Source organism: Suricata suricatta, chromosome 17 (genome assembly GCF_006229205.1).
Source record: "Suricata suricatta isolate VVHF042 chromosome 17, meerkat_22Aug2017_6uvM2_HiC, whole genome shotgun sequence".
NCBI classification, from domain to species: Eukaryota; Metazoa; Chordata; class Mammalia; order Carnivora; family Herpestidae; genus Suricata; species Suricata suricatta.
In genome coordinates, this window is record NC_043716.1 from 55,017,779 (window position 1) to 55,036,046 (window position 18,268).

An 18,268-nucleotide genomic window follows, 5' to 3' on the forward strand; every position below is an offset into this window, starting at 1 on the left:
GCGCGAGTAGTGAGGGCCCGGATGTGCGGTGCGCGCCTTGCCCGCGGCTGTTCTGCGATCCCGCGCCCGAAGCGCCCCCCCAGGGGCGAGCCAGGTCGAGTTGGTGACTTTTCCCCTCTGGTCTGTTGCTCTTAGGACCTCCTCTTCCCTGCTGTTCGGAGACAGAGCCTGAGAGCCGTACCGGGGGAGGGCGCCCTCGCGTGGCCACACGAGCCAAATCGTTCTGTTCTACGTGAAAAATGCCCACAGATGGTTTTTCTTCAATAAATTGCACATATTATCACCGAGTAGAAAAGAAGGGAAAGGCGCTCCGTGCAACCATAGCAGCGGTTTCGTGTCCCTCGTCTCCCCCGCAGCCCTCGGGATCGAGATGTTGGGCACGAGAGCCTGGGAGCCGGGGGAGCCTTGTCGTACCGGCTGACGGAAACGGACAGGAGGGGAGACGGGTGACTTCTGTGCAATCCGCCCTCGTGCAGAAGCCGCCCGGCTCGGCAGTGGCGGCGCGGGACGGGGTTCTGCACCATGTCTGCGCGTCTTCCCTCCGGGACGCTGAGCGGCCGCACGGAGGTGGGATCCCGGCCCCACGTCGCCCGGGGTTCTCGTCCAGCCTGAAGCAGGCCCTGTGCTGGGAGAGCAGAGCTCGGCGCTCTCCAGACACCTGTCAGCACCCCGGCCTGGTGGCCCAGCTGCTCCCTGGCCCTAGAAGGAGCGGTCACCCTGTCACACCAGCTGCCTCCTAGCGATGACAGCATGCTCCTTCCTTTCGGCCCTCTGCATTCATCCGCGCAGACGTCCGCCCCTCGGCCCTCCTGGTGGGGGTTCTGACATCGATGCCAGCAGCAGGTGCCACGGCGCCCACCTGGCTGTGAGGCGGCTCATGGCTGGAAGACGCACCCCGGCTGGTTTGCGCCCATCTCCCTGGCTTCTGCCCTCCCAGCAGAGCCGGCCCCGACTCACTGGTGCAGTGCCTGCTCTTGGTGAAGCTGGTCTTCCCAGGGACTCTGCGGCTTGCTCTTGGCCTTGCGGGCTTTACACGGATTTGCACCTGTGCCAGAGCTTGGGTTCTAAGTTGTTGGTGATGATCACTTAAGAGTATCGACCTCTGCTACAAATGTCTCCTCGGCTACATTTGTGTGTGTGTCTGGTTTTACGGAAGGAAATGCTGTGTTAAGGACACTCACGTTTGTCCCAGCCTTGTGATGCGGATGTTTTCTGACGAGCCTGAGGGAAACGGAAGGTAATTTAGGAAATGCAGTATAGCTTCATAAACTGGATTGTTTGGATCCGGTTCAAACCTATTCAGAAGACGGAACACGGTAATAATCTAGACAAACGTCCCTGTGCCCGTCTTTGGATCAGAGACGGCAAGCTGCCCCAAGGGGGACTCGTGAGGCTATGGCGTCGTGGGCGATGCACCACTCGGTACCGACCCCTTAACACTGCCCGGTGGCGCCGCACGGATGCCAGCCGACGGAGGCCAGCCGGCATGCAGGCCCTGCTGTCCAGTCACCGCAGAGGCAGCCTGTTACTCTGACGTCACCGGAGGTGTGGCCCAGAGTCAGAAGTGCAAGCACAGCGTTTACTTCTGTTCCTGAGGGAATGAAGGCGGATGCTAAAAATACCCAGCGGCCTGATGAGTGCGCTTAGAAATAAAGGTTCTGGACACTTAAAAATCCATTCGCAGGCACAGGAGAACGTTGAATATCAATTAATAGAACTTTGGATGGAAGATAAATCCTCACTGTAGACTCCGAGTCTAACAGTGAGATTGAGGGAGACGGACAGGGTGAACTCCGTCAGGTTTCACTGAAACCCTCAGATCGACGCTCTGAGAGGAAGTGGGGGGTCAGGGAGTAGAGACATCCCTATCCGTAGAATTAATTTAGAGTCAAACAGAAGGGCCGCGATGGGCTGGACCCGGGCTCCCCCAGCAGCACGGCGGGACAGAAAACCCTGCCTAGGGCTGTGTCTTCCCGCCGCGAAGGCAAGTGCAGGAGCAGTGCGGGTGCGGGGGGCCGGTAAACCGGCTGTACTGCTCCTGTCGATCTAATTGCAGAGCGCTGTATCCGTTTTACCCTCTCTTCTCCCAGCCCTGCGGGCGGGCCTCCCCACTGCCCTGGCCGGGCATTCCGGCCGTGCCCCCAGGACCATCGCTGGCTGCCCCGGAGCAGGTCGGAGAAGGCTCCGGCCAGAGGCACACTGCACTTCGCACTCGGGTCTCAATCTCCGGATCCTCTGTTTGCTTTATCACTTAGTTTTCCAGCACGGAAGATTATAACCAAAGGCAGAGATTGTGCGAGGTAATCACAGAAGAGGCATATCACCCATCTAATGAACTGAAACTTGGAAGAAACTGGATTCAGGACTCCTCTCCCTGGACTGACGAGGCTCGTGTGTCGTTGCCCTCAGTCTCTTGAAGAGCAGAAGCGGGAGAGCACGGGCCTTCCTGCAGGCCCCCCGCCCGGCAGCTCCCTGGCCCCATCATCATCCTTTGGTATAAAAACGATACCAAAAACTGGAGCCACCTGCAGAGACAGCGAGTCAGCAGGTGCAGCCAGAGCTCCGCTGTTGTCACAGAGCGACCTCCGAAACGGGTCTCCAGGACTGCTCCCGCCAGAGCGCTTGTGTCCGGAGCGCCACTCGGTAGTTACTAAGAGGCGGTATCTGAGCAGTCTGCTTTTTGTGGATATGGGATAGGGGGGCGGGGAGTTGTCTTTCATTGGGGTGTCTTTTCTTTCCTGCGTTTTGGGGAGTGTGGTGTAGAAGCAGGGCCTGGGAGCACCCTGCCAGAGAGGCGGGAGGGGCCCCGGGGGTGCGCACACAGGGCTTCCCTGGAGGTGCCTTCGGTTCGAAAGGAATGAACGAGACCCCCCGAAGTGCAGTTTGGCCCCCCGTATATCAGTGAGAACAGGTGCATTAAAATCTCTGTTCGTGCACTCAGATAAAAACTAAAGAAATGTCCCCTTTCTAGCACCTTCCCTCTGTGCTGACCCAGGAAGGCAAGCAAAGCTTTGCTCTTCTGAGCAGCTCGAGGCCACGTGACCAGTGGAAAGGGCCTGGTCCGTGACCCTCACAGGGTCCCTTGGGTCTGGAAGAGAAGTTTCAAATAAAGGAGACTTGAAATGAGCCGTTCTGAAACATAGGATGCTTTTCTGTCTGAGCAAAATACTCTCCGGCCTGAAGCTTCGCTATGTAAGTAGCGGTCTCAGTTTCAAATATGAAAACCTGATTCTTGCCGTGGCTCCCAGTTCTTCGCTGTCCCTCCGTAAGCCGGTGGCCAGCCAAGCATTAGAATAAACAGACGGTCAGCAGGACGGCCATCGGTGTGAACAAAATCCCATCTCGTTAATATTTCAGTCGGTGCCTGAAAATGGCAAGCACGTGGCCGGCACTCAGATGCTCAGCCGATGGGATTTAGTCTTCTCTCTTTCCTTCATTTAGTTACAATTGGCCATTTTCTCTTTTTTTTAATTTAAAAAGAATTATTATTTGAGAGAGAGCATGCGCAAGCCGGGGAGAGCAGCAGAGGGGGAGGGAGAGAGAGAGCGAGAGAGAGAGACGAGCACCTTAAGCAGCCCCCATGCTTGGCACAGAGCCCGACACGGGGCTCAGTCCCACGGCCCTGGGAGCGTGACCTGAGCTGAAATCAGCTCAGATGACCAACTGACTGAGCCCCCCGGGCGCCCCTAATTGGCCGTTTTCTAACCGATCCTTTCTTCCCTTGTTGGACCGCCTGTCGCACTTAGAGAACTAGACAGGTGGTACCGGCGGAAGGAGCGAGAACTGCTTGGTTACTTCCGTCACAGAAGAAGGATGCACTCAGTGGACCTCCCTGTCGGGCGCGCTCACGGTGAGGGCCATGCGGCAGGCGGGGTGTCTTGAGGACGCTTCTGTTCCTGGCCTTTTAACGGCTTTGTGCTCGGTCTTCTCCTGGTCTTCTGCGTGAGTGCCACGCAGGCACTGGGTTTTGTCCGTTCTGGTAGAGCCTGTGCGTTTAAGATTGGATGAAAACTACACATTCCAGTGGCGTTTCGTCGTTACTGTTCTTTAGCCCCGGGACTGTATTTGTTCGGTTGAAGAAGGGAGGTCATCGCTCCCGAACCCCACTGTACGGCAGCATTTTGTCAAAAGCCGAAGCATTGGAAGGGCCATTTTGAAAAATCCAGTGTCAGTGTTTCAAATGTCAGGTGGAAGTTTGGTGTGCCTCGTTAAGCCCGTCTTTAAAAGGCCCTCTGTGAAGTTACTCACAATGGTTCGGTCCCGCCCTGAGCACCGACAACGGAGACCACGTTGGTCGCCTGCGCTCAGAGTCCGTGTCTGTCCCCTGACAGCGTTTGCTCGGCATCGAGTTTGCGGGCGTGCCTCGAGGTGACAGCGGCGAGGTGACAGCGGCGCTTTCTCCAGGTGCGCACTGTGGGTCAGTGTGTTCCTGCCGGGGTCACGTGGTGGACACCTTGTCGGGGAGACCGTCTTTGAGAGCGAGTCCGCTGTGTCCCTAGTTGGCCTCACAGAAATAAGGTCCTTTCTTGTTTGACCACCAAAAAAAGAAAAAAAAAAGAAGGATATCTTGTTCTCTTGATTTGAGGGAAAACAGTCCTTCCTCCGTTTCTAAGACTTTGAAACACGCTGCTTACCGGTCATCTCCTGGGGCCTAGAGGTGCCGCGCGGCGCCTCCCGCTGCTTTAGCAGGAAGTGAAGTGCTCTCTGACGATCCATCGCAGTTAACACAGTCTTGATGTTTATTCTTGGATTTGACTGACAAGTAATTTGTCGTGGTGCCTGTCAGAGAGACAGGAATATAAGGATGACAAGTTTTAAATGAGTTTGTTATTTAATCACCTACAACAAATCAGTATTTTTACGGCTGATTGCCATGTAGCAACACCTAAATTATTGTATCTTCCTAAAACAACCATAATTTTAGTCATCTGTGTTAATTTTCCTGATGTAAATTTGTCCCTTCAATTTATAAAACTACTTCTCCCAATATACGTTCTTGTTTTCGATGTAATTATAGGGAGTAGTGAGGTTACCAATGGCTGACAATAACTGATTAGCGCGAACTTCCCTGTTATTGGCAATAATTTACATAATATGTTGCTCAGCAAGGGGCTTGTAACTTAAAATGATTCATGGGTTGCATGGCCTTCTGTCATTCATCAATATTACAGCGTCTTATTAGAATAAAGAGCATCCAGGGGGCTGATTCCATGCTATTTTTAGTCAGAAAATTAATACATCTCATAATTGATAATATCCATATTGCAACCAAATAATCTAGGATTTACAGTTCACTGTCTGTGTGTGGTTTCTATTCTTTAGTTAATATTTAAAATGTTCACATTTCCGTCTCTGGGAAACTGTCCATTTGAAAAGTACAGCTGATGCGAGCTGTCTAGATGGAGATCAGGGGGCGCCTGGGGGGCTCGGTCGGCTGAGCGTCCGACTTCGGCTCGGGTCATGATCTCACGGTTCGTGGGTTCGGGCCCCGCATCAGGCTCTGTGCCGACAGCTAGCTCAGAGCCCGGAGCCTGTCTTCAGATTCTGTGTCTCCCTCCCTCTCTGACACTCCCCTGCTCATGCTGTCTCTCTCAAAAATAAGTAAAAACACTAAAAAAAAAAAAAAAAACAGATGGTGATCAGGAGTTTCACAGAAGCTGCTAGGCAGAGGCAGAATGAAGTGTGGGTTGATTTGGGAAAATGAAGGTGACATCTGTCACATGAACTGTTTTTCTTGGGGTGCCCGGGGGGCTCCCCGTCAGCTAAGCACCCAGCTCTCCATTTCGGCTCAGGACATGGTCTCTCAATCAATCCCATGAGATGGAGCCCCGTGTCTGGCTCTGTGCTGACAGCGAGGAGCCTGCCTGAGACTCTTTCTCTCCTTCTCTCTCTGCTCCTCCCCTGCTTGCGCACACACACCCTCTTTCTCAAAATAAATGAATAAACTTTAAAACATAAAATAAAATGTTTATCCACCGGAGCATGAAGAGAGTGGGAGATCCTTCCGGCCGTGACCCTTCTGTGCCTGTAGTGAGCAATGCCGCGGCCTTCAGGACCCCGCAGGGGCCCGCAGGGTGCAGACAGGTGCAGGCGGGCCCCCCCTCACCCCCCGCACCACTGCGGCCAGCGCGCCCTCTCCCCGGGAGCCGCCTGGACTTCCTCCCGTCCTTTCTCTGCACGGGTTTCAGCTGCCGACTCCTCCGCCCACGTCCATGTCTCTGATGGTTGGTCCAAAGACAAGCAAGAGTGAGGCACGTATTTGCAACTTCGAAGTTTGTCTTACAAGAGAAAACTAACATAAAATTCCTTTCAGGCTGTTAACGTGTAATACTGGAAATGAAAAAGCTACTTCTTAAACGTTAGCTTTTTAACTATTCTTTTGAACCCTGTCACCCTGCAGATGCTGAGGTCAGTGGTCTCTGATGTTTACGGGACCCTCCTTTGTGAGCGGGGCGGGGCGGGCGTGGATTTTAAAAGGGGGCTGCGGGTTTTAAAAGCGAAACAGATCTAAGTAGATGAGGCGTTGCCTCCTCTCCACTCTCCCCGAACAGCCATCGTAAAGCTAGAGCCTCCCGAAATTATTTTGAACTTGAAACTGCCTTCTCTGCTGCTCCTCTGTTTCACTTTTATTATGTTCTCTTGGGCGGTGCCCTTTTCAGTCTCCTCGGGCTGGGGAGAAATGCCGAACGTCCATTCGAAGGCCGAGGGCTCTTGGGGAGAGCCGTCCGCCCCCTCCACGCTGGTTGACAACGGCACCGCGGCGTGGGGCAAGCCGCCCAGCAGCGGCAGCGGATGGGGGGACCAGCCCGCGGAGCCGCCCGTGACCTTCGGGAGAGCCGGCGCCCCCGCTGCCGCCCCGGCCCTGTGCAAACCAGGTGAGTCCCACCCGGCGCTCTGGACACAGCCCAGGGTGGTGATCGAGAGGAAGGCTACTTTCCGTCGGATTTTAAGAATCAATGTTTTAGGCCACCTGCCTCCTGTCATTTATACTTTAAAACTAACAGAGTTGCCGTGTCTGGTACACGGACCCAGAATTGCTGTTAACAGAAGACCATGCGCTCCTTTTTATTTATTTATTTTTTAAATTACCTGCCGGGACCGACACCGTGCGCGTGTCTGCCGGATGCCGTCGGCAGCATCTGCGCGGCAGCAGTGACCCCACGCCCGCCGCCCGCAGCAGCTCACGCACGCACGGGGCCGGCGGCGAGGCAGGGCGCACCGGGACCGACGTGACTCCACAGCGGTCAGGCCCTCGGCCTCTGTCGTGTGGGCACGTGCTGCTTCGGGGCTCCAGGCGCACCGCAGGCTTTGCACGCCCTGATTTTTGAAGAAGAGAACGATCGTGCTGCATTTTCCTCACATTGTCTGCAAGGATGATAAGCACACACGTACCGTGTATGTTGTCACGTGCCCAGGTCACGGGCACCGAGTGCGGTTCCCTGACGCGAGGGGATTCTGCAGCGCGGTGCGTGTGACACTCGAGCGAACCTGAGCGTGTGATTGAGCCCGGCATGAAGAGCCGTCACTCCCGGGGCTGCGAGAGCTTCGTGTTTCCTTTGGCCACCACTAACCCTGTTAGAGCTTAAAATGCAACCTTATTTTTGTGTTTTCACTGTCATGTCTTACGTTCCTGTTGTGTTTGGGACTGGCTAGTAACGAACTGGGTAGTGTGCTCTCTGTGCCCGCCCTCCTGCCTGCTCCTTCTTCTGTTCCTATGACTAGTGCTGCAGACCCAGAGGACAGGGCGGCCCTCAGATCCACCCGCCGCCCTGGGCGGCACGTCCGGTCCACGCCTTGTCCTCGGCGGCGCCGTTCTGTGCGCGTCGCCTCGTGAACGCAGCAGGTTCTCATAGTCTTACAGACCGCTGTGTTACCACTTACTCTTTGGCCTTCTCCCAGAAGTGAGAATTCGGGGTAACTTTTATACCAGAAATTACTTGGTATCTTAAAAAAGTAGGAAAAAAAATCACACCCTGAAGTCTAAACTCCATAGTCAGCTTGTGGCTCCGTCCGCCTACGGCCTCATCCTGTTGTTCTGAAAGTATCTCCCAGGGGCTGGTCAGACATGTGGACTATCGGGCCCGGCCACAGACCTGTGCGCTTCTCGCGGTGCCCAGGTGACCCGTGCCTGGCCACGTGGGAGGGGCACGGGCTGCAGGTCCAGAAACCTCGTGGCAGACGGGGATATTTTTCAGGACTCTGCATTTCACCAGCCATCTCATGCCGTGCAGGCATTGCCGCCGCCTCCTGTGGCCCCAGGGTTCGCTGTTCGAAAGTCCATGCGCCACAATGACCTGTAGCCACTACAGGAGTGGCAACAGCACAGACTGCATCCGTAGGAGTAGTAGGAAGGGAAAGCGACACGCATGTTTGCGTGTATTTTCTAGAACTCGCACGAGAAACTCAGTTCCTTGGTCTCCGGGAGATGAAGTAGTACAGAGGCAGCTCCCAGTGCACCCCTTTGGTCCCACCTCCCCCTGAATGTCCCTGTGAGCAGCCCCGTCTCCCTCAGGGCGGTGAGTTTGTGAACTTCGTGTCTGCTCTCCTTCTAGCTTCGAAATCTATGCAAGAAGGCTGGGGCAGCAGTGGGGACGACGCGAGCCTCGGCGCCGGTCAGTGGGAAGACGAAGAGGGGGGCGTGTGGAACAGCGCCGCCTCCCAGGAAGGCACCTCCTCCTGCAGCTCCTGGGGCAGCGCCCCCAAAAAAGGACCCCCAAAGGTGTGTGCGGCGCTAGAGAAAAGAAACTCTGAAACTCGCCGGTGCTTACAAATACAGTCAGGGTAGAGGTGGTCCCCAGCCAGCGGTGACGGGCGTCGGTCCTCGGGTGCTCCGGGGCCCCGGACACGGCAGCGCATGGCTGTCCCCGCAGAGCAGAGGCGGGGGCGGCTCCGGGGCGGCTCCGGGACGCCGGACGGCAGAGGTCACAGGCGGGGGGCGCGGTGCCTCCTCCTCCCTCAAGGGCTTTGTTTTTTAGAAAGTACACTTTTCCACTAGACCGGTGTTATTGATGTGGGTTTGTTACTGTACTTCTTTAACAAATTATTAGTGTATTTTTTAAATTTCTCAACTTGAATTTCTAATATGGTAAATGGTAAATATTGATACGCACAACCCCTATCAACAAAATTCTTTGGAATCCTCTGTCCTGGGGCGCCTGGGTGGCTCAGTCGGTTAAGCGTCCCCCTCCGCTCAGGTCATGACGTCACGTCCTGCTGAGAGCCACAGCTCAGAGCCTGGAGCCTGCCTCAGATTCTGTGTCTGCCTCTCTGCCTGGCCCTCCCCCACTCGTTCTCATTCTCTCTCTCTCTCTCAGAAATAACTAAACATTTAACAAAAGATGCATGATAGAAAATACCATAAAATCAAGACAGCAGGCTGGAGAGGAGTGTTTGGATCACACCGGGCAGAGGGCTGGTCCCCGATACACATGTGAAGAAAGGTCCTACAGACGGACTTTATTTTTTAATAAATGAGTAACTCACTGGGAAGATAAGGAAAGAATATAAAAAGGTGATCCCTAGAACATAAATACTCACAGCCCTTAAACACACGAAGGGACATCCAGCCGGACCTACGGCAAGAGTTCGAGTGAAAACGACGCTGAGGGATGCCGGTGTCGCCCCTCGGGCCGGCAGGACCCCCGACCCCCAGCACCAGCCCGCCCACTGCAGCTGCAGCGGAGGGCGCCTGTGCACCGCTTCCCGCTGGAGCGTTTCTCCAGGGAGAAAGTGCAGGTTTAAATGTACACTGAGGGGGTAACTGAGTGACCCCACATCCATACGGGCAAAAGCCGGACACGTTTTTATAAAGAAATCCTGTCTGTATTCACACGACAAGATCACCAGAATCTGCTGTCAAGTGAAAAGGCAAGGGACAGAAAGGGGTGCATGGGGACAGAAAAGGGGGCGTGGCACGCACCGCTGTGGGGCAGGGACAGGTGTGCACGCCTGCGCGTGTGCAGAGGGATTCCCTGCTGGCCAGAGCAGGCGCCGAGCGGGTGGAAGAGGAGGTAGGAGCCAGGCCATGCCGTGTGCCGGCCCTCCCCCTCCTTCCGGACCTCGTGAAGGCATTATCTGTTGGAAAAAAATTAATTTAACAAAGCATTTAATTAGCAGCAAGCAGAGCCTAGAAACCGAAATCGGGGCTCGCTTCATTGGGGGTAGAAGTGACTGCAGACATCACAGGGGGAGCTTTTGACAGCTGGTTGGCCAATAATCCAATTAATGACGGGGCCAGAAATACCCAGTTGGTAAATTTAAATACTGTGTAATCTCGGCACCTCTGGCCCCGCCAGTGACTCCGGGCGCCTCCAAATACGCACCAGCTTGAGGAAAGAACGCCCGTCCGCTGGTTTGCCGTTGCCACACGGACCCCGTCTGTGGTTAGCGGCAGGCTCCAATTTGACAGGTCCTGGGACCAGTGATTGAGGGGGTGTTTCTCCTGTGTGAATACAGGGTTCGGGTCTTTGAGTTGTTGGAAGACGAGGGAAATCACTGAGAAAACGACATCCTCGCCCAGCCCTTGCAGGCAGCCCCGTGCTCCCCTCCTCCCCTCCTCCCCTCCTCCCCTCCTCCGCGGCCCTGGCTCACTTTCTGTGTCACATCTCCTTTTCTCTCCTTCATCCTCTCCCTCACTACTGTGCCCGTTTACATCTCCTCTACCCCAAGGGCTGCAAGCAGTGACTAGTCAGTAAAATTAACGGGCTTTTTGTTCCTTTCATCTTGTCGCCTTTTCATTCTGTAGAGACGAACCCCCTGCATTTTGTCATCTTTGACAGTAAAGCTTATGAAAGGGCAGAAAACATGTAATTTTTAGTAAACTTCACGTAGGGTTAGCATAGGGTGATGTTCAAAGGAGCACTTAGGATTATTTGATAATGGAAGTGGCACACATCTGTGATGAACTAAATTCTCTGGGGAAGAAAAATAATTATCTTGCTTTTTAAAGTCCATAAATCACACCCGGATGCCAACTAGCAAGTGCCCCAAGCATTCCGTAGTCCTAGCCACAGAGGAGAGTCAGGGACTCTGGAGCACAGCCCTGTTTGACGCTAACACAGGAAGATGCTCTAACTTTAAATCTCCGTGAATTTTAGGGCTCCCGCACGCCTAGAAGGACTGCGTTAACCGTGACCCGCACTCTGTTCTAGGGCATGAAAACGTCTGGCAAGCAGGACGAGGCCTGGATCATGAACCGGCTGATCAAACAACTCACAGACATGGGCTTCCCGGTGACTGATGTCTTGTTTTACTGCCCCCTCCGCGCGCGCCGCCGTGCATGGCCCCGCTTGTGTCCTGCCCGCCGTTGTCACACGTAACAAGGGAGACTTTTGAGGGAGGAGAGCGTTCACACGGCCTCACTCGTGAGCCCCCGTCACACGAGTCTTCTCTGTAGGGACCGCTGCTCTCAAGCACAGCAGCCCCCACCCCAGTCCCATCAAGTGAGGTGCGCGAGCCTTCTGGAAGAAACCGTGCCGCATGGCTGTTCCTTTCGTGGCTTTTCAGTTCTGTATTTTCTTTTAAGTTATAGATAAAAGTGAATTTTCATTAGTTTATGCGGTGATTGACAGAGAGCACAAGAGAAGGCTTGGTATACAGTCCTTAGGCTCTGTCTGGGTCCAGACCTGTGGAGGGCCTGAGTCTCAGGTCACACACAGGGAGAGTTCGAATTGCAGGGTGTCCCCTGGAAAATGTGCCGTGACGCGCTCCGTCCCTGAGAGTGGACGCAGGGGCTCCGATGGTGAGGACTGTCCCGTGTCTGCTCTGTCTTCCCTTCAGAGGGCCTCCCAGACCGTCACCCAAGTGGACACGCATCTTTGATTTCCGTGCATGTCCCTCAAGAACGCGTCCAGAACGGCCCAGTCTAGAGGCGACACGCCTCCCGTTGGGCACAGGCGCCCAGTCACAGGGCAGGATGCAGACCCGGGGGTGGCCCAGCCCCGTCCCGCGTGCGAGCGCAGGCGGGACCCTGGAGCCCTGTGTTCGGTGTGGCGCCTGCCCACCGGGACCCGCGTCCGCCGCGCCCGCAGGGGTGGTTCTCAGCATGAACCTGCTCGTTCTGGCTGCTTCTACGTTTCTTGGTGAAAAGTAGTTGACGGCAGAGCCCACGTCCGCGAAGCAGAGAGTGGGGCTCTGTGCTCTGACCTCGATCCAGGACTTTCCTGGAGGCCTGCCCGCTCTCGTCCTGGGGGAGGCGTTGCTGCTCGGCGTCATAGAGAGCCCGTGACGGGAGTCCACGGAGCCCGGACGCTTCGTTTTTAAAGTGTCAGATACAAGTTCTTTAGACGTCAGTTCAATACATGTTCTTATTCTCAGTGCCTTTTACTTGGAAGACGTTTGTCTCTAGCCTCAACAATGACGAGAAGTGTTCTGACTCCAAAATCTAGTAATATTATGCCAACAATAACCATTTCTCCAAGCTAATAGCGATAGAATTCTTTACTGGCTTTTTCGTTACTGTGAAGCGTAACCCTAATGAAAACTGTTTTCCCACACAGAGAGAGCCAGCTGAAGAGGCCCTGAAGAGCAACAATATGAATCTTGACCAGGCCATGAGTAAGTAATCCGAGGCCCTTAGGGCGCACTGTCTGTGGGGTCTGGGTTTCCAGAAGCACCTCAGTGCAGTCCTGGTTGGTGGTGGCGTACGTGCCGGGTGGACAGGGCCGGGCTCCCGCCAGGGAGCAGCCACCGGAGGTGCAGGGGCCACGCGGCCCGTCTCCGGAGACCCCACGCCGAGCATGTTTGCTCTTGTCATTCTTCTCCAGCACTTCCACGAAGGGGAGAGTTCTTCCCAAAGTGTCACAGTGGCACTCTTAGAGAAAGGCACCAGGACCACAGGCCAGACTTCTTGTGACACTGAGCACCTTCTTCACAGCTGGCCCCAAAACGGGCCTGCTCAGCGGTCCACAGAGACCCCTCCGAGGCGGTGGGGCACTTACTGGTGGGAGAGGAGAGTGACTTCGGGGAGCCGGCAGCCCTCACGGTGCAGCTGCTTTAAAAACAGATAAATAGAATCAGAACGCTGTAGCAGGGTTTTAGAAAGGTGTATTAAACTCTTTCCTGTAATTTTTTTTTTTGAGAGGGAGATACTGCGTGTACAAGATGGGGGGGGGAGCGGGGGGCGGGGGAGAGAAATCGAAGCAGGCTGCGCGCTGTCAGCACAGAGCCCGATGCAGGGCTGGGTCTCACCAACCATGAGATCATGACCTGAGCTGAAATCAAGAGTTGGACACAACCCACTGAGCCCCCAGGTGCCCCTAGAGTGGTATGTTAAGTTCTTAACTATAGTACAAAAGGTAGAGAAAAAGGAGGATTAAACGTAACTATGGCTATTACACCATGGTCACAAAATCACAGTGCAAACAGATAATTTGTGACATCAGAAATATCAAAGGGGGGGGCACAAGGATGGAGCTTTTTTAAGCCAATGAAGGGGCACCTGGGGGGCTCAGTGGTTAAGTGGCTGACTCTGGATTTCAGCTCAGGTCACGATCTCACAGTTCATGAGTCCAAGCCCCATGTCAGGCCCTGTGCTGAAAGCGCAGAGTCTGCTTAGGATTCTCTCTCTCTCTCTCTCTCTCTCTCTCTCTCTCTGCCCCTCCCCTACTCTCTCTCTCTCAAAAAATAAACTAAAAATATATATATAAGCCAATGAAGAGAAATTGCTATCAGTAGAAATGGGACTCTTCTACTGCGTTTAATGTAAACCTCACGGTAATGATGAAGCAAAAATCTAGAGCAAAGACACAAAATACTCAAAGGGGGAGACTGAGAAAATGGAAGACCATCAACGTATCAAGGTAGACAGAGACCGAAGGAAAAACAGAAGAGAGACAGAATAACCAGAAGGCAAACGATAGAAGGACGGTAGGAAGTCCGTACATGTCAGTAACCTCTCTTAACGTGAATGGACTGAACTCACCAACCTAACGGCACAGCGTTGCTGGACGTTGAGATTAAAGCCACAAGACCCAGGTGCCTGGGGAGCTCAGTCTATTGAGCATCCAGCTTTGGCTCAGGTCCCAGTCTCACAGTTTTGGGGTTCAAGCCCCGCCTCGGGATCTGGGCTGACAGCTCGGAGCCTGGAGCCTGCTTCGGATTCTGTGTCTCCCTCTCTCTCTGCCCCTCCCCCACACTCTCACATGCTGTCTCTTTCTCTCAAAAATAAATAAAAATTAAAAAAAAATTTTTTTAATTAAAAAAGATTTAAATAAAGCCCCAAGACTCCATTCTGTGCCACCCACAGGAGACTCTTGCAGCCTTCAGACACATGGAGGCTCACATTGAAAGGTTGGAAAAGGATATTCCAAGCAAACAGAAACACAAAGTAGGTGAGCATAGCCATACTCAATATCAGACGGAATAGACTTGACGCCAGAAAGGGTGACAAGAGTCCAAGAAGGCCATTATATGCTGACAAAGGGGTTAGTACATCAAGAAGATGCAAATAGGGTTGTAAATGTATCTACGCCCAACACCCGACCACCAAAATACATTAAGTAATTAACAGACTGTAATCATAGAGGCCTGCAGATACCCCATGTTAACCATGGATAATTCACCCAGCCTGGAGGTCGACAAGAAGAAATGGAATTGAACCGCACTTCAGAGCCAGTGGACGTGAGAGGCACAGAACGTTCCATCCAGCAGCAGCAGAACGTGGTTTTCAGGCACACGGGGAACATTCCCCGGGATGGAACCTGAGGGGCCACAGAACCATCTTCAGGGTTCTTGGGGGCGGGGGGGTCCTTTTTTTCTTTCTTTTTTTTCATTCTTTTTTTTAAATCTTTTTGAGAGAGAGCATGAAAAGGGGAGGAACAGAGGGGGGAGAGAGAGAGTCTCAGGCAGGTCCCACGCTCAGTGTGGAGGCCAGTGTGGGGCTCAGTCTCACAAGCATGAAATCATGACCTGAGCCGAAATCAAGAGAGGCTTAACCGACTGAGCCACCCAGGCGCCCCCAAAACTATTCTTACTTTTAACTTCACACCTCAAACAAAACTAGGAGAACATGTTAAGCCTAAAGTTAGCAGAAGGAAGGTGGTAATAAGGATTAGAGCAGAAATAAGCAGAATAGAGACTAGAAAACAGTAAAAAGGATCTATGAAACTAACAGCTAATTCTTCAGAAAGATCAACACAGTTGACAAACCTTCAGCTAGACGTAAGAAGAAAAGAAAGAAGACTCAAAGAAATGAAATCAGGAATGAAAGAGGAGGCGCTACAGCTGATAACTGCTGAAATACACGGAATCCTAAGAGGCTAATACGCCGACAAGTTACATGACTTAGAAGAAATGAATACATTTCTGGGAACAACTTACCAACACTGAATCAGGAAGAAATCGAAAATCTGAATAGACCAATAATATGAGAGTGAGTCAGGGCTAGATGACTTCCCTGACTTTAGAAAGTCTACCAAATATTGAAGAAGAATTAACATCAATTCTCAGACTCCTTCAGACTCTCAAGGAAAAGGGAATGCTTCCAGACTCCTTCTATGAGGCCAGCATTACTTTGATTCCAAAACCTAATAAGAAAACCACAGACCAATATCCCTGATGAATGTACATGGAAAAATTCTCAACGAAATGTTAGCCAACTGAGTTCCACAACACATGAATAGGACTATATTCCATGACCAGGTGGCATTTCTACCTAGGATGCCAGGCTGGTTCAACAGACACCGGCCAATAAATGTGATCTATCACATCGATAAGACAAAAGAGAAAAATCATGTGATCATCTCAATAGCTGCAGAAGAAACATTTGACAAAATACAGCATCCTTTCATGATTTGGGGGAAAAAGTAAAAACCTTAAGCAGACTGGGTATAGAAGGAACGCACCTCCACATGATAAAGGCCGTACACAGCAGACCCATGGCTACCATTTTACTCAGTGGAGAGAAATTGAAAGTGTTCCTCTAAGATCAGGAATAAGGCAAGGATGCTGACTCTCCCCACTCCTATTCCATAAAGCACTAGAAGTCCTGGCCAAGGCAGTTAGGCAAGACAAAGGGGAAAAAAGCATCCGTGTTGAAAAGGAAGAAATCAGGTTCTCATTACTTGCTGATAGTATGATCCTTTATATAGAAAATTCCAAAGAATCCGTCAAAAAAAAACTTGGAATCAGTCAACAGTCTCAGTGCAGTAGCAGAATATGGAATCTGCATGCAGAAATCAGTTGCATGCCTTTGCGCTAACGATGAAGGATCTGATAAAGAAAGAAAACCATCCCACTCACTGTAGCGTCCCAGGGCGGGAGGAGGGACAGGGGCCGACGGCCGGGGCTCGCAGGAGCAAAGCTGCAGCCTCCCTGTGTCTCGGGGCCTGGGGCCCCGCTTGTGCTCGGCGCTCCTCACCGACGCCCCTCGGCGTTTGGGTAAGTGTGGCTTCTGTTCCTTGTGCTCCAGGCGCCCTGCTGGAAAAGAAGGTGGACGTGGACAAGCGTGGCCTGGGAGTGACCGACTACAATGGAGTGGTCACCAAAGCCCTTGGCTGCCGCCCACCAGTCTCCAAAGACTCTTCCGGGGACCGCCCCGCCTTTCTCGACAAGGTATGTATGACTTTAGGGGGTGTCTTGTTTGTTTTTAACAGGAGGGACTTTTCATTTTAACTGCGTCCTTAATGCGAGCTGACTTAAATGCTACCGGGCTGTAACACTGAAGTGACTGTTTAACTCAAAAGAGAGAGTGTTGTATTTCATACGATGTGACTAAGAATAAAAAATACTGAAATTGAAAACTGATGCTCATCGTAGTGGGGTGAACTGGGCTGCCGCATCTGCTTCAATCTGCCCGATAACAGGGGTCATCCAAGTTCTGGATTACTGTCTTATTTTATATGCACGGTTCTTCCCGCTGGAACTGATGCTGTGTCTCTGCTCTCAGAAAAAGAGCCTAGAAGTGGTCGGGCGCGGGCCCTGGGGCCGGCTCAGCCCGGCCGCTTCCGAGGGCGAGCAGGCGGTGCAGGCGTCGGTCAGAAGCCCCTGGGCTGGGTCACGCGTGCAGACACCGGCTCAGCCCCCCTCAGGACTGTCCGGTAGTGGTGACCCGCCCCAGACAGGTGTGGCTGCACGAGGGGGCGAGAGCAGCACCCCATGACATTCCGTCGGGATGTTGAACCTTGAAAATAAAGTGAAAGCAAGAAAGGACAAGTTTAGAAAACAAAACGAAAGAACAGGTTCACGGGAGGAAAGATGAGACTTCAGCTCTGTTCTTAACCAGGCCCCGCCGCACGCTCCCCTGCGGGAAGGCGTGGCCAGGGAGCTCGGTGCGACTCCAGCCTCACTTAGGATCTCGGTTTATACCTGGCTCGGGACGGGACGCTGACTTGTCTCCCTGCCTGTGAGACGTAGAATAATACTGCACGTGCTGGAGCTGGAGGCGGTAGACATGCAGGGGGCCTGATGCATAATGAGACCTTAGTAAATGTGACAGAGAAGATTCTGGTTTGTAACTTGCCCCATTACTGGGTTAACCTGTATGAAAGGGCTGTCTGTAAGTCAAAAAGAGCTGAACGTCAGCCGAGTCCAGGCTACCGTGCACCTGGAGCCTTGGTAATGACTTCTCGAAATTACTTGAAAATAGTTAAGTGTCTTCTACATGAGGCTTCTGCTAACGTTTCACCGTCCTCGTGACTCCTGCCCCTGGGCGGTGGGGTGTGTGTGTGTGTGTGTGTGTGTGTGTGTGTGTGTAATAATCGTTAATGGTGACCGCAGCATCTAAATCCTGTTTCTCTTTTTCTTTCCCCTCTTCCTTTGGCCCATGTTCTCCATTCTCGTTATCCACACTTTTTTGATCTTTTAATTCTTTATTCATCCATACCCCTCGCCGTCCTTGGGAAACTGCTTGTGCTTTGTCTGCGGACGGCCACCGCGCGCAGCTCACCCTCTCTTTCTCCAACCAGGACGGCGGCCTAGTGGAAGAGCCCGCGACCTCACCGTTTTTGCCTTCACCAAGCCTGAAGCTCCCCCTTTCTAACAGTGCACTCCCTAATCAGGCCCTGGGTGGGATTGCCTCAGGGCTGGGCATGCAAAACTTGAATTCTTCTAGACAGGTAAGGCTGTGGGAGAGAGCCGGTGCGGTCTCTGTCTCGCCTGCTTGTAACACATGTGCTTGAGCCGCAAACTGTCTTATTCGTAATGAGCGCCCGTACCTCACCACACCATCGTGTGTGGAGAGGCCGCCGAGATACTAGAAGGACCGTCCGGCAGGTGGCGAGCAGGTGTCAGGAGTGGAGTCCAGTTCTTGGAATTGGACCATATTCAGGGA

The 18,268-nt window shown here is 53.1% G+C and overlaps 1 protein-coding gene across 7 annotated transcripts in view; it reads left to right on the forward strand.

The window, feature by feature from the left end:
* TNRC6C (trinucleotide repeat containing adaptor 6C) overlaps window positions 1-18,268 on the forward strand; it is an 80,256-nt gene that overhangs the window by 39,707 nt on the left and 22,281 nt on the right. For 6 of the 7 annotated variants that reach the window (XR_003904526.1, XM_029927993.1, XM_029927995.1 and 3 more), the window contains 6 exons: window positions 6,660-6,875; window positions 8,553-8,719; window positions 11,151-11,231; window positions 12,498-12,555; window positions 16,409-16,551; window positions 17,904-18,053. Coding sequence is in view for 6 of the 7 variants with exons in the window: in XM_029927993.1 (XP_029783853.1) it covers window positions 6,660-6,875; window positions 8,553-8,719; window positions 11,151-11,231; window positions 12,498-12,555; window positions 16,409-16,551; window positions 17,904-18,053 (815 nt within the window). In the remaining variant the exon portion in view is untranslated. The remainder of the gene's footprint in view (window positions 1-6,659; window positions 6,876-8,552; window positions 8,720-11,150; window positions 11,232-12,497; window positions 12,556-16,408; window positions 16,552-17,903; window positions 18,054-18,268) is intronic. The other variant, XM_029927996.1, reaches the window with a different exon arrangement.